Below are 16,399 nucleotides of genomic sequence, written 5' to 3' on the forward strand. Positions count from 1 at the left end.
AGTTGGACATGATCCTGAGCAACCTGCTCCAGCTGGACCTGCTTCACACAGGGGGTTTGACTTCACACTTCTGGAGGTTTCTTCCCGCCTGTATTATTCTGTGTTCGAAGCCTCGCTGAAGAAAGACAGGAAAGAAAGCATCTAATTGGAAATAATAAATAATGAAGCTAACCTGTCAATGTGCTGTCAAGTGCACAATTAAATATTTTTTTTCTAAAACTTTTTCTGTTTCTAAAAAAATTATATAAAGTTGTGACTTCTCATGCATCCATTCATTTATTATTGTTTGGTACTTGCATCCGTGATCCATTTTTCCAATGCGAATAATAGCTTTTTTTCACTGAGCTAATGGTATTACACAATTTAACATATTTTATCAGTTGTCTGAACTGTCTTTCTAGCTCAGACATAATTTAAGTCAAATTGTTACCCATATTTTGACTCAAAATGTTACACTTAGACATGCAAATGGTCGTTGTATGGGCTTTTGGATGAATCTGCTCACATCCTATGGCAAAATCTTAGGCATCAGTGACTGAGACTATAGAGCATTTAGCTGCTGATTAAAGTTATTAATCTTACTGCCTTACAACAGTCTTGAAAAGCTCAGTCTCCCCTGCTTTGCATTTCCAGAAATTGAACTATATATTCTGTGTGTTCACAAAGACTGAATAAGCCTTCATGCTATTTGATTATATTTTGTTCTACAGACTTTGCTCATCACCCAGCCCTTCAGTTAGAATTCATTTAGTCTCTGCTTTTTAAAATACTTCTACTGTTATCAGGTGAAATTGATTCTATAGAGCATGAAGAGGCCTTCTTGTCAGAGGAACGGCTGCAGATGCCAAGGTCAGTGAAGAAGGAGGGGAGCAGTGATGCTGCTCCCGGCAGAGATTCCCCCGCAGCCCGTGGTGCAGCCCATGGTGAGGCCGGCTGTGCCCCTGCAGCCCATGGAGGCCCACGCAGGAGCAGAGATCCCCCTGCAGCCCGGGGAGGACCCCACTCCGGGGCAGGCGGATGCCTGAAGGAGGCTGTGGCCCGTGGAGGGCCTGTGTTGGAGCAGTTCACAAAGGACTGTAGTCCCTGGGAGGGACCCCAGGCTGGAGCAGGGGAGGAATGTGAGTTCTTGCCCCGAGGAGGAAGGAACGGCGTAAGGTGACATCAGAAAGTGTATCAGAAATAAATATTCCTCTGTTACTCACTGTGACTGTTATCATTATGAAACTGTCTGTCATTATTTGTGATCCACTGAATGAGTAATCTAATTAAAACCAGCAGGACTACTTCGATTTTATCCAGAAAGAGTAAGGGCAGAAAACTATGAATAAGGGCAGGAGACTCTCAGTTTATTGGTTCTGTATGATGGTTTATTGTTTGCTATTGTTGTGCTTATATGTGAACATTCACTGTTATGTCTAGTCATGTGAAGGGAGTCAGATTATTTGAGTGGCAAAGCTTCACAATGGAAATCAGGGCTGCATAGCCTGCTTCTTCAGTCAAAGGCATCTGTGAGCATACAGGAGATTCAGCTGTGGACAACAGGCTTTAATTTATTCCATTATAACAACAAACAGATATGATGCTGTAAGGGACCAGCATTTATACACTTGTGCCTGAGGGGAGGTGGAAGCAGGTCAGTACTTTGCAGGGCCAGGCCAATGAAGAAAAGATGCATTGCCCTCTGCAAATGACAGAAGAGGAAATCTATGGTTCATGCCAAGATTACAAATTAGGGTTAATGAAACACAAGTATCGCATTCTAACTAATGTTCAAAGTTGCTGTTAGCTCAGACTTAATATATCTGTTTTCCAGATAGAATGGGAGCAAACAAAATAGTCCATTGAAACCTGCATAATTTATTTTAAAATGTTTTAAGATCATGAACGATGTGTCAAAGGACAAGCTACAATTAACGTTGCTATTGCTAGCTAAGGAACTCAGTAGAGCTGCAGCAACTGTAATGCTTTTGGTGCAAATATTTATCCAAGGCATATTTAAATATTTATCCAGAAATCATCAGTCTGTATTTCTTTAGTCAAGCTCTTCTGGATTTCCCACTGAAGTGAATTAAATCTGTATTCCACTCTGGTGTGGGTGTATATAGAGAAAGTTCAGTTGTGTGCATCTAGAAGGTGTTAAAAGGATCATGAAAATTGCCTGGAAAAGAGTTCCAAGGGTGTGATTTGGAGTTTTTTTTCATGCCTTTCTGTGTATGAATCACAGAGGCTGGCAAATATTAACTGTAGAGTTCTTACCTCAACAAATGCTGGCACATAGTAGTATAAGTTCAGGAACAGTATGGACTTATTTTTCTCGAAATGATGTGGTGGGATTGAATGGCACCTTGCCATATACAGAAGTTCATTTTAAGACAGGAGAAACTGTTTAGTGGTCTGAGGTTGTGACTGAAATATCTAGACTTTCTGGAACAACAAATCTAGCTTTTCCCAGGGCTGATTGTCCTTCATCATTTTAAAAACACTGTTAGTAAACAGAATACCATGCAATTGACTGCAGTTACCTAATGTTAAGTCTTGCTGTGGACAGGAATCCTGTAACACTTTTCATACAAACAGATATTATCATTATCCTCCTCTTGGCTCTCACTTCTGTTTTTTTCAGGTTTTGTGCCATATTTTCAAGGTTGTACTGTGTTTGTGATGGAGTTCTCTTATACTTTGCATTTAGCTATGATTGTGACAGAGGCACAGCCCATGTTTAAAAACGACAAAGTAACACCAATTCAATAATGAGATTCTGAAGATTTACACCGATCTGGGTTTAATAACATTACTCAAAAAACTTAACATGTAGCCTTACCACAGGAATCCACTTGAGAAACTATTTGAGGTTTTGCCTTTAAATGGAAAGAAAGTGAAGGTAATTCAAACCTGTCCATTTCAGATCTTGAGGTTATTTCAAAGGAAGGCTGCCATCTTCCTGCCCATGCAAATCAACTTTATCTTCTTGAAGAGCTGCTTATTCAGCCAAGTTCGGAATGAGTCTGTGGCACACCTGCAACAAGAAACCAAATCCCTGACTACACTGGCAGGATTTCCACCTCCCTTAAGAAATATAGCTCAGAGATCACGTGGGCTGTTTGGACTCCCAGCACAAGTAAAAGATTCTTTGAGACCAGTGGGGTATATGAGAAAGCAGCATGAGATGGGACTGCCAAACAGAGAGTGTTTAAACCACCACAACAAATATTCCTGTGAAGTTTTTTGGTACTGGGTGTTTTTATGCTACAGGCTTAAGTACTGAGGTGTCATTAGTTGAGAGGAGCAAGAAATCTTTCTGAGATATCAAGTCAGAAGGGGATTGTGGTGTTAAGGCATTCTTGGGATCTGTTCCAGGAATTTTCTTGTACCCCATGATATCTGTGCCTTGGAGCAGAAGGTCTTTGTCCACAGAGAACGACCTCTTGTAGGGGAGAAAGGTGGTGCCACATTCAAAGTTGGGAGAGTCTCCTCAAAACCAACACACAGTGGGCCCAGGGGATGATTCCCTCACTAGCAGCACGCTCCTAGAGATCACGTGAGGCAGTCTGTAGCCTTCCCCACTTCAAGATCCAGAGGGACCCTCACTCCTCAAAAAGAGTGTGAGCACCCATCGTGAATGAGAACACCTACCTCATAAGAAGACAGAGTGTAAGTTACGGTATTTTAAATCTGTCATGTCTTGCAATAAGAGGAAAGTCCCAGAGCTGAAGAGACTTTTCTGTCCAGAGGCAAAAAAATCCAATCCGTTTACCTCTAGCTATATAATTAATGACTGATCGAGGCTGAGTATACCATATGCTGTAAAAAAAAAAAAAAAATGCTAACTGCAGAGAAATCAGCAAGAAAAAACTGATTACAAGTAATGTGGTTCTGCTTCCCAGGGTAAAAAAAAAAAATGTCTTTTCACAGCAGGCCAGACACATTCAGTTTTAGAAAGTCGGGATTTAGAGAGGACTGACTAGGTGCCTTAGTAAAGCTTGCAAGGATGAGGAACAATGAAATACCTACTTAATGAGGAAGGCTGAAGTCTGCTAAGTAGGCAGCAATAAAGAAGCACAAGCACCACTGCCATGAACATCACTAGGGATGATTCATAAAGCCAAAATTTACTTTAATAAAATGTAAAGAAAGAAGAACTTCACACAGATGAACAATATCAGTCAGGGACAAAAAATGGCAACACGCTGATCACATTCCCAGCTTCAGTCTCAATTGTATCATAAACCCATTTCCTATTGCAGCGACATTCTGGTCCACATTTGTTTGAATTGCATTTGGGGCAAGGATAGAAGCAACCCAGGCAGTTCTTTTCCAGGCAATCACACAAATCAACATTATTACAAAGCAGCCTGCCATGTTTGTCATATTTCTTTGTAATTCTGCAAAAGAGAAGAAAAAGTGATTCTTAGAGAATGCTTCAAAATGCTTGAATACTAAACCAAACAAATGTGGAAAACATCTGTCCAGGAACAAATATTTTGTCTTTAACAACCTCACAGCATAATGAAATACCAGCATTATATCCTAATTGAAACAGCCACTGTTATTCAAAATGAAAGTGTGACAAAGAAGTAAATAAAAATTATCTTAAGTCACAGAGAAAGAGCTTGTTTTCCCTGCATGCTTTCATGTATAATAAGAAATCTCTCTGCAAAATATTAAGGCTTTTATTAATTTAATTTATAGTCAGTAAATGGCATACCAGACACTTTTAAAACTAAAATACGTAATAAATTAGCACATCTTACTTGGGCTTATAAAAAAAATCTTGTTTCATCTGTGACATGCATGCTTTCTTTTTCTGCTCTCTAGTTTCAGGATTGAAGTCAGCTACCTGAGGTCCTGGATTTTGAAAGGCTAAGCATTTTAATTGTTTCTCAACTTGTTGCTATAAATAAAAAACAGAAAGTTTACAATTAGTACAATTAGAACAAATGCTTATTAGCTGCCAAAATTGAAGCCTCACTGGCTTCAAGTGACATTAAAATTTATATTCTTGATCAACTTAAAACAACACAGGCAGGAAAATGAAGCAAAACTTGACTTAAATTAAACCCATATTGTTTAAAACGTTTGCTTGTCTGTTAATTGAGTATTCCTTTACCAGTCATTCCTATGACCAACTGTGCATCCTGACAGGAGAGGGAGCAACCATGACTCTGAATACATGACTGTGCTGTCTATAGAGCAATCTCATGCACCTACATTATTCAGATATTTCTGCTTTTGGGCATGGAGTAGATTTTTGGTGCAGAAAATATGCTCCAGCATCGTCATTGTCCATGACCGTAAGTTATGCAGTTTCAAGTCAGGAACAATAAGTTATAGAGATAGTCCTCCCTCTAAGAGTGTTCTCCTATTTCCCTACTTACTGTTTCATCTGAGCTTGGAAGTGCTCTTAGTCCTCTAAATTACTGCACTGCAAACTTGACTCATTTCACTGTTGTTATTACTGATATTTCCCTATTGACTCCAGCTTTTTTTTTTTTTTTTTTTTTTTTTTTTTAATGGAAGAAATTGAAGGCAATGATAAGTATCTTGATAATGAAATGGTACTGGTGAAGTCATACCAATTGTTTTTGTGATATTGCGCAGTCCTTAGCAGGAGAGACATTTCCTTCTGCAGATGTTTCCTGGGCAGAATTGCTTTTCCTGCAGTTTTCTTCTGCATGAACACTCATTTGACCCGCCTTGTGAAATATATACATACACGTGTGTTAGACATGCGGAGATCCACAGACTTTTAAGTGACGGTGTTGAGGTAAACAGGTGATATCCATACCAGGCCTTTATGTGTTCTTAACCAACAGCAAATGCAGAACAAAATGTGGCTTGGTATCAGCCTCGATTTTAAAACTGTATTAAAATAACTAACGTAAACAAAAGTTGTACCACCAAAGCCACTCTATTATTCGATAAGCAAACCTCAGAAAGTCTCCGGAGTATAAATAGCAGAGAAATTGAAAGAAATGCTGACAGCTCCGCGTGTGTCACTGGCCCCGCTTCACCGCACCGTCACCTTTCATGTAGGGACGAGAAGCCGCGTTCCCGCAGGACGGGACAGGACAGGACAGATAAAGGCGGGGACAGCCGCGGGCGGGAGCAGGCACCCCGCTCCCCAGCAGGTGACACTGTTGTCTGAGCTGCACGGCTCCGAAAAAGAGCGGCCGCGGGGGTTGCAGGGGGGAGCGGAAGGGGCCTGGGCACATTCTGACATTTTTCGTGCCCGCCCAAGGAGTGTGTCAGAGCTGCTGCCGCAGCGGCTAGACTGTTCCCTAGAGATTCACACTTTTCTTCCTGAAGACGTCAATCAATTGACTAGAAGAAAACTTCTTGGCTTTTAAATCTCAGTCCTCACCTTTGTGAAAGATTTTGCGTGTAAATAGAATGCATGGCTTTTGGGTTTAAGAGAAAAAAAAGTGGACCACTCACTCTGCTAACAGAGCTCCCAGGAAGGGCTGTGGGTTCTGTGAGTCTGTCCTACAAACGCCACCCATCACCTCTGCTTGTCACACAGAAATGGTGGTGGCAATTGTTCAGGATGGATGCTAGCTACTACTTCTTAGACACCCCTGTGAGTTAAAACCTTTTATGCAATATACACAGTTTCAGTGCCTCAGACTTTAACCCCAGACACCACCACAATTTCTAAACTGTTTTGGAGTTCCTCCAGTGCTTCCCCAGGTGCTGCCCAGCCTCTCCCATTGCCTCTGAAAGGTAATGCAGTGGTCTCTGACAGGTTAGCCTGCACTTAAGGACTGTTGCCCAAACCTTGTCCCTTGAAGGTCTTCATTTCATCTCTGCTAAAGGGCCAGCACCTGTCTGAGAGAAGCAGGAGAGAAGTCCAAGCCTTCAGTTCCCTCTGTTGCAGCCCCTCTCTGCAGGGTGACAGTCAAAGTGGGAACAGCAATGAGAACAAAGAGACCTTGTAGTAACAGGAGGGGATGCTTTTTTTCTGAGGTGTTCTATTCAGAACAGCCTTCAGCCTGCTTCAGAGGTGGTTTCCTTTTCTCTTCTTCAGTGACCTGAAAAAAGACCAAGACTGTGACACTGTTCACAATGGGACGCTCTACAGTAACAGTTCTATTCCCGGGACCTGAGCATCTCTTTAGGCTGTCATGGTTTAACCAAAGCTGGCAACCAAGCACCACACAGCCACTCACTCCCTCTCACCAGGGGAGTGGGGGAGAGAATCAGAAAGAGAGGAAAACGCATAGGTTGCAATAAATACAATTTACTACAGCAGCAAAGGAAAAGATAATAATAACATATGTTAATAGTACTACTAATAGTAATCAAATAAAAGGATAATAAAACATACAAATGAACAATTGCTCACCACTTGCTGACCCTACAACCAATACTGCCTGTCCCGTGCAGCAATCACAGAATGGAACCAAGAGCAATCTTGGAACGATCACGAGAGAGAGAAAAAGAAGCAAGAGAGCTGCCAACTGGCCCAACCCTTACTTACATCCTGAGTGTGATGCTCATGGTACGGAATATATCCTTTGGCCAGTTTGGGTCAGCTGCACTGGCTATACCTCTACCAGCTTCCTGCACCTGCATATTACCAAAACCTGGGATGCTGAAAAAGTCTTTGATCTCTTTACCAACAACTCATAACATCAGTGTATTATCAACATTCTTCACCTACCAAATCCCATACTAAATCCAAAACACAGCAGCTACTGGGAAAAAAATATAGCTCCATCCCAGCCAAAACCAGGTAATAGGATTAGAAAAGGAAAACTAGGCAATTAATATTTGCTGTATGGGGGAGACTGTTTTCCTACTGAAAATTTGCTAGGTACCCACAAATAAAACAAGGTCAAAGGCCACTGCTCCAGAGGAAGTGAGTATAGTTCTTCATTTGCTCTCAAGTTGGAGTCCTGATAAAACTTGCTTAGTGCATCTCCTCTGGTGTCCAACTATGCATCCAGCATTGTAAAGCACTTTATGAGTACGGATGACTATCATCTGTGCCTGCTTTACCCCTGTCTGTGGGGGTCAGGAGCAGAACAGCCATCAGCAGCCGCCAGTGTAAGTATGCAGAATTCCCACCTGTGCCCTCACGGTGTAAATATTTGACTCCTTTGGAAACTCGGTCCTAACAGTTATCTAGAGCCAAACACCCAAAATCATAAAAACTTTTGAAATAGAGGCAGAAAAGGATCAAGCATCATGCTCCAAACACGTTTCAAATGCCTTTGCACCTCAGTGAAAATATTCTGCACAGAAAATGTAGCACTCTTCTGTCTCCATATATATTGTAAAGAGAAAGTGTTAATCTCCAGGAAAGACACTAAAAAATGAGTCAGAGTGTGACTAGGAAACTGTGCAAGATTCAGAAACTGGTGAGACTCACAGATGGATTATCCTCCATAGGATGTTCTGAAGGGGAACAGGGGAATAAGGGAGGCTGTGAGATTCAGACATCCACTCTCAAGTCTGCAGAACGTAATTATCCAAAGGGAAGTATTACTGGTTCTGAAGCAGAGTTTTTTTCATCTGCTATTTTTGGTTTGTCTGTAGTGACAAACCAGGGGTCTGTAGTGACAATCCAGGGGTCTGTAGTGACCATCCACTAGTCTCTTCCATAAAAATTTCAACTCAGGACAACCATCAATTGCACCCTTTCTCCACCAAAACCTGTGTTCTCCCACACCTTTTGAATACATCAAGTATTTCCTGGAGGTGATCATCCACGTCTCAACATCCCACTGTAGCCAAAGGATATGGCTGAAAACTGGCAACTTCAGCACAGACCCTTGGGACAGCCGACAAGTCTAAAAACAGGTTAAAGGAGGAAGAAAACCAAAGGCTGTGTTATACTAAAAGATACTTGGTCTTATCCAAGAGACAGATGTTTCTGCTCGGAGAACAGCTTCAGAAGATGTTGGGATTTGGAAGAAACCGCTTTTATGATTTTCATAAGATAAATATTTTTCCTGTATCTGCTCTTTCAAGAATTTAATATTCCTATTCATGATCCTTGCAGATTGCACTGCTAAATATTTCAGCTGGTGTGAAATATGGTGACTGGTATTCCAGATACTCCAGGCTGCTTATCTTAGCCTAACAGCTTTAGTGAGTATCTCTGCAGGGTTTGCCAGACTGAACAGACATTGTTTTCAAGTTGTATTTGTTCATGCCATTGGAGACTTTCTGGTTGAGATCTGTAAGCAGGAACATCGCCTTCCCCAGGTCAAGACAAGATGCTGGCCCTATGGCTTCAATCCCCCTTTGCCCACATGGATTAGACTGAACCATTGCCACAGTCCTGTCTTCCTCAGAGCCTCGTTCTGCAGAGATGCCTGTGGGCTCAGAAACCAGCAGTCAGGTTTGTGGCACATTCACATATGCATCTTGAAATGTCTATAGGACATCTCGTGCCAGCCAAATTAAGAATGGGAAGGATCAACTATGGGTCAACTGTGAACTGAGCGGTAGAGATGCAGAAAGGCCACTTACCAACTCATCTTTGCCTTCTCTCATATCCCCAAATGTGCGTGTGTGTTCAGAAGACAGCCTTGAAGCTAGCTGGGAAACACAAACCTGATAAAGAAATAGGTCTTGTCTCTTGTAACTCAGATGGTTTCCCAGAAAATTGATAAACATGGTGATAGAGCAATGGCCCATTCTGTGACAGGAGTCTGGAATACCAAACCTTGCCTTCTCCCAGGAAAATAAAAGAAATCCTCATGAGTTTTCCCTCCCAAACCAAGAACCTTTCTGCCAATATCTGGAAATGAGGGATCCCTTAGCTGAACTCTAAGAGATCATTACAAAATCATGTGCATCTTCTGGTTGTCATGCAATAGGCAGAAGAGATGTGCCAGACTTACCTTCTGAACACCTGCCCTTCTGAAGGGGATATGCTCAGTTCAGAGCAGAAGGCAAGAGAGAAAGGCGGTTGCTCAGAATTTTAAATTGTACTTACCAAAGGAAGGGGCTGGCACAGCGTAGGTTTACTGCCGCACAATTCCTCTGATAGTGGAAGTATGACATCAGCCCCTGAGTGAATGAAACAGAAGACAAATAATCAAAACAGTGCTCCCCAGAGAGGCAGGCTGAAGACAGTGCCAGGTAACTCTCTTAAAGGACCTCACATTTTCTGTCTCATTAATTATGGCTTTCAAATAGTGCTTAGCACAAAGAGCAGAAATAGAGAAACGATATCAACCGGGGCGGGAGTCCTCATTTATTACTTGCATCTGTGGTATGTTCACAGAGCAAATGTATTTCTTAGAGCTTTTTTTTCATAGAAGTAAGTAAACAAAAAACCTGTAATAACTACTGCACCTTAGAAAAAAATGAGATTTTTTTTTTAAGGACATGGATGTAGTAAAAGAATATTTTACCACTTTAGACAAAACGTTCTGGATTGTGTTCAGTATCTCCAACAGTCAAAAGTCACCAAATAAATATGCTCCCCAGTAGCTAAAGTGACAATGCAGCCTCATGGTTCAACGTGCTGCCTTTCAGGATTGTTTGTTGCACTAGTGGAGACAACTCGGGCTCCTCCTGACACCTCCAGATGCCCATTTCTAGCACGCTGCAATCACTTACGGCTTTCATTACTCTTCCCTAGAACACAGCGAAATCCTAATAAACATCCCAAACTGTCTCATAAATTCTCCTGTTCTGCTTAGAGAAATAGTCCAACGTGTCCTTTTATCTTCATCAGCTGTATCCATCCGTTCTCTGAGGTATTTTACAGCAAGTAAATTTATTATTTACCATACTATTTTCTTTTCCTCCAAATGCTTTTAAAACCAAAAGCTCATGTAACATTCTAGCAGCAGACCTTAGCTAGGTGATTTAAATCCTGCTACGCATACCTTCCTTTTGTTCCACAGACTGTTTTCCTTGTCATGAAAAATAAAACACAAATTCCTCAAGGGAAAAAAAAAAAAATCACAGTCTCCAAGGTACTCATACAACAGCAAGACACAAACAAAAACCTACAATCTGTTTTATTCTCCTATATTTTTTCCTGTGTTCCATATGGAGAAAACAGGAATTATTAACTCTATGAATACAAAAATTGTAAATATTTTAAAAAATATAATTAAACTAGCGTATGCTTAATATCTCTTTTTCTTCCATTTTACTAATACTTTACCAATAATTTTACTAATACATTTTACATATGTATCTGAACTTTTTCTGCGTAGTTTGTGCATGAGTTACAATATTTATGAGCGGGTGTTAGGCTACAAGTGAGGATGTACATGTAGAAAAAAAATCTTAGGTAACATTTATAAACGTTTCTCGTGGTGATTCACCATGGATTCTGGTGGTGAAACTCCTCCAACAGTTCCAACCCGGACAAGTCTTCTCCATCATGAGCATGTGACTGTGAATACACCTCGGGGGACATGATGCAAATGTCCCTACTTTGGGGGCAGAGGGAGGGGGGAAGAAAAGCAGAGAAAGCAGAGAAGTGGTTAAAAATTCGTTAAATTTCTCTTCAGCGTCCTGCCCGTTATCCAATGCCAATTGCTCCTCGTGCACCTCGGAGCTCTCTGCCGCGCAGTAGCATCCCTGCAGGCAGAACAAGCCGGGCAGCTGAAGAGGGAAAAAAAAAAAAAGCACTTTTCACTGTTAAAAAACAATCTGTAATGTTCTTATCCCGTGGGGAAACAGCTCCTCCGGGCTCTACGACTTCATTGTTGAACGGCTAACACAGAGTGAGGTCTTAGTGGTGCTCCTCCCATTTTATAATTCACTTCCCCTTCCTCCTGCTCCTCCTCCGCCCCTTATCCCCATTTTTTCCTAAACTGCCAAGTTTATCAGCTGTTTCTGCCTCTTGTTTTCTCCTTCCCGGATGTTCAAACCAGCAGCAGTCACCGTGGGGGGAGGCGGAGGGCGGAGCTGACGGGGAGGAAGCACCTGAAAAGCAGGGGGGCGGGAGGGGGGAATTTTAGCGGCTGAGATGCTGAGGAGAGGAGGCTGTGAAAGGGGGGTTTCTGAGGCATCGGGGAGGCACGGCGAACCCCTCTCCGACCCCTCTGCTGGCAGGCGGCCCCACGGCGGCTCCGCGCCGCCCTCCTCCTGCGGGGCTGCTGGGGGGGGGGCGCGATGGGGAGGAGTGTGTGTGCAAGCGCTGGAGCCTGGGAGAGAGGGAGGGTGCGGGGAGGTCTACAAGTCCTTGTTACTTTGGAGTAAATCACATTAATTTCCCCAAATCAAGTCAAATTTGCCCGTGACGGTAACTGGTAAGTGATCTCCCTGGTTTTATCCCTGGTTTATGAGCTTTTTCACCTCATTTTCTCCCCACACCCTGTTGAGGAGTGGGAGAGCATCAGGATGGGCATCCCGCAGGTGGCCAAGGTCAGGCCACCATCCCTGCTCAGGTCCTCTCCTCAGAGGACATCCCATCACAAAGAATGACAGGCAACGGCCCCAAAAGACCAGAGCCCATTGTCCCTCTGTCGTGGGGCAGACCACTTAAGGAACCACCGCCAAAGGTAGCAAGAACAGTGGTCTTATATAAATAAGATACTGTAAAAGTGAGACTTAACAGATAGAATCATAGAATAGTTTGGGTTAGAAGACGGCGAGGTTCACTCTATTACTTAGCACACAAAGGATATAATAATGATTGAAGTTGCCAGCACAGAATCTTAGTGCACTATGATACGAGTTACACACAATATTGGTCACTTACCAAAGATCTGCAGTTAGTGAGGGGTCTCTCGGCCTGGAGGAGTAACCCTGAGCAGCGTCCCAGCTCAAGGGGAGATGGCTGCTGTGCAGCCAGCTGCTTAGCAGGGAGAGCTCAGAGGAGGCTCACTCAGGCTGTCCTATTTGTGGAATTAAGCGGTTGGCTCACAGTCAAATTACATGTGATGGAAAAGATGAGCATGAGACTCCTTGTACCCGCAGCTTCCTTTGTTCCTTGACAAATGGGTCTTGGAAGAACCACCTGCTATTCTTGTGTTAATCACGTGGTCAGTGTTCCAGCTTCCAAGGTCGCACACATCAGTGCTCACCGTGTCACCCTGATCCCGCATGGGCTTTCAGAGAACTAGAGGAGTTCTTGGCCTGGTTATAGCCTAGGCCTTTACTGCCTTTGGATCCTGAACCAAGCTACCACTAGTCTGGTCAAAGAGTGAGACTCGTCCATCGCACCTGGCTCCAGCCAAGCCCCTGTATCTCTGGGCCAGGGGATGCAGAGATGTCAGCTCTTTTTGTCGTCTGTGAGGCATTGCACAGCAAAACCACATCACTGTTTATTTATGGCACTTTAGCCCCCATCCCCTTTTCCCTACCACATACCCACCCTTCTGGGACTTGCAACAACCCTGAAAGGAAAGGCTGCTCCACCCATCTCATCTGTGTGTGCCATCAATGCAGCCAGATGGTATGGAACTCACACCTTGACTGGGAGGCCCAGCCCTCTTCTAAATGAGCAATACGGGATCCAAAAGCATAAAACATAATCCTTCAAAATACCTCAGATCAGGTTTCTTTGGGAAAAGGAAGCAGGACAAGCAATGCACTCAAGAGGTGCTGAACTTCTCCCTCTTTAGCATGTTCTCCTCATTCCCCTTGGATCTTCCCTTGCTCCTCCATCTTCCCTCACTTGCTTTCTCATCCTGTCTCGTCTTTGGCCCCCTGGTCCTCTCACCTCTTTTCATCCTCCCTTCCCAATTGTTCTGGGAGGTCCTAATTCTCCTTCCCTCCTTCTACTGCACTATCTCTTCCCTATCCTTACCAGCTCCCAAGTCTCCTGCTGTGTCACACTTGCATGCTGTAAAGGCAGAACAAGTGTAACTTTTTGACTCCCACATTCTCAGGGCAGAGAGCAGGACCTAGGGGAAAAAGCTGGTCTTTCCCATCATATCTACTCTTCTTTTTTTTTCCCCTCAGGGCCTACTAAATGCATCCTATCAATGACACCTCCTTTCACTGGAAGTTGCCTCCCCCACTCCCCCATCTTCCCCATTACATGCCACATAAAACCTACAGAGTCTGTGTCAGTACTGTAAAAGCTCATTTCCTAAAGTCTCATCCATGTCCTTAAAATAATTTTCAAGGAACTTTCTTTCACTCCAATTCCCTTTGCAATAAAGCAGCTTGCTCAGCTTGCCCTGGATTCCTCCCATGCACTTCTCCATCCCTTGCTGCATCTCCCATTTGCGACTCCAGACCTCTGTGCTCAACTTGCACACAACAGCAGCAAGAACTGTCATTGTACCTATGTCGATGTTACATGCGGCCAGGTGCAAATGTGTGGACGCTGGAAGGAAGAGCAATTCAGATCTGCTCCTACTCAGGCAGCTTGCCTAGCAATCTCCTTTATCATTTGCCTCTGCCGTGAAATCTGTGCTGCTATTCTGCAATACAGAATGTCAGTCAAGAGGTATACATTAGTCAGCAGCCATTATTTGAAAATAACTTGTTATTTAAATGTTTTAGTAATTGTTCACGTGTTAGTAGGAAGAAGAAAAAGATGATAAAATAATAATAAGAAAGAGTGGTTAGAAAGGAAGAGTGGTTACTCATGGTTGGAAGGAAATGGTTCAGACCTACTGGGCTTCAGGGTAAAATGCTGTTATGGGAAGTCTAGTCCGTAAATCCTGCAACAACGACTTTCCTGAGCTTTGGTGAGTCCCTCGGATGAGGCATGCAGAGCCAGCTATTAACTAGTGGGAGTCACAGGAACTGCTGAAACAAAACCCCTCTAACTCATCACAGCCTTGATGACTTCCTCTGTTTTCTCAATCAGCTTGATGAAGGCTGTCCAGAATGCACACAATTTTCTTTGGCACTACCCTTAACTGGATCAAACGCTAAAGGGGTCAAACAAACCTGGCTGCACCCGTTGGTAATCCCTATACACTAAAGGGATCCTCAGTCTCAAAATAGTTAAAATTTTTCTTTGCAGCCATGGGGGGCAGAGGAGATTAATTGCAGCCCACATGGCAATGTTTTCCTTAAATATATTTAGAGGGTGCCAGTGAAAAATTCTTTGTATTAACAAGTCTGGTTTTTGTTCCTTGTCTCCTCGCAATGCAGTACTCTTAACTTCGTGGGTTTCCTGCATTGCCATATAACACTGGTTTCTGTGTTAACCTGAGTGCCAGTACAGTAATTTTGTCATAATACTGTTACCCTACAAATAAATAACTTGCCTGGACTGAGGATTCCATACTTCTTCAACCACAAGCTAATATGATTTGCTAATACTAATGGATTGAATTCCGTCTGTTACCTCCAAAATTATGCGTAAGCAAGATGATTAACCCCACGTGTACATCAGTCAGCAGTTCAGTGCAGTAAGGAGCAGGGACATCTTCAATCAGATCAGGTTGCTCAGAGCCCCATCCAACCTGGCCTTGAATGTCTCCAGGGATGGGGCATCTACCACCTCTCTGGGCAACCTGTGCCAGTGTTCCACCACCCTCATTGTAAAAAATTTCATCATGTCCAATCTAAATCTACCCTCTTTCAGTTTAAAACCATCACTCCTTGTCCTGTTTCCACAGGCCCTGCTAAAAAGTTTGTCCTCATCTTTCTTGTAGGTCTCCTTTAGGTACTGGAAGGCCTCTATAAGGTCTCCCTGGAGCCTCCTCTTCTCCAGGATGAACAGCCCCACCTCTCTCAGCCTGTCCTCAAGGGAGCGGTGCTCCAGCCCTCTGATCACCTCTGTGGCCCTCCTCTGAAATTGCTCCAACAGGTCCACGTCCTTCTTATGTTGGGGGCTCCAGAGCTGGACGCAGTACTCCAGGTGGGAGTACTCATGAGAGCAGAGTAGAGGGGGAGAATCACCTCCCTCAACCAGCTGGCCATGCTCCTTTTGATGCAGCTCAGGACACGATTGGTCTTCTAGGCTGTGAGTGCACATTGCGAGCTCATGTCTAGCTTTTCATCCACCAGTACCCCAAAGTCTTTCTCAGCAGGGCTACACTCAATTCCTTCATCCCCCACCCTGTATTGATACGAAGGGTTGCCCCAACCCAGGTGCAGGACCTGGCACTTGGTCTTATTGAACCTTATGAAGTTTGTATGGGCCCCCTTCTCAAGCTTGTCCAGGTCTCTCTGAATGGCATCCCATGCCTCAGGCGTGTAGAATGCACCACTCAGCTTGGTGTCATCTGCAAACTTGCTGAGGATGCACTCAATCCCGCTGTCCATGTCATTGATTAAGGTATTAAAGAGCACTGGTCTCAATATGGACCCCTGAGGGACACCACTTGTCACTGACCTCCATCTGGACATTGAGCCGATGACCACTACCCTCTGGATGCAACCATCCAATTCCTCATCCACCGAACAGTCCACCCATTAAATCCATATCTCTCCAATTTGTTGTGGGGCATCATGTCAAAGGCCTTACAGAAATTCAGGCAGACAACATCCATAGCTCTTCCCTTGTCCACTG

The 16,399-nt window shown here is 43.5% G+C and overlaps 1 protein-coding gene across 1 annotated transcript; it reads right to left on the reverse strand.

The window, feature by feature from the left end:
• Nucleotides 1-4,159: 4,159 nt before the first annotated feature.
• ARL14EPL (ARF like GTPase 14 effector protein like) lies at nucleotides 4,160-10,018 on the reverse strand. The gene is made up of 4 exons (XM_010125711.2): nucleotides 9,947-10,018; nucleotides 5,574-5,693; nucleotides 4,752-4,891; nucleotides 4,160-4,382 (listed from the first exon to the last, which is right to left on the reverse strand). Exons 2-4 carry the CDS (start codon nucleotides 5,682-5,684, stop codon nucleotides 4,160-4,162), a joined length of 474 nt encoding a protein of 157 aa, XP_010124013.1. The 5' UTR covers nucleotides 5,685-5,693; nucleotides 9,947-10,018.
• Between the last annotated feature and the right edge of the window lie 6,381 nt (nucleotides 10,019-16,399).

Source organism: Chlamydotis macqueenii, chromosome Z (genome assembly GCF_036417535.1).
Source record: "Chlamydotis macqueenii isolate bChlMac1 chromosome Z, bChlMac1.mat, whole genome shotgun sequence".
NCBI lineage: Eukaryota > Metazoa > Chordata > Aves > Otidiformes > Otididae > Chlamydotis > Chlamydotis macqueenii.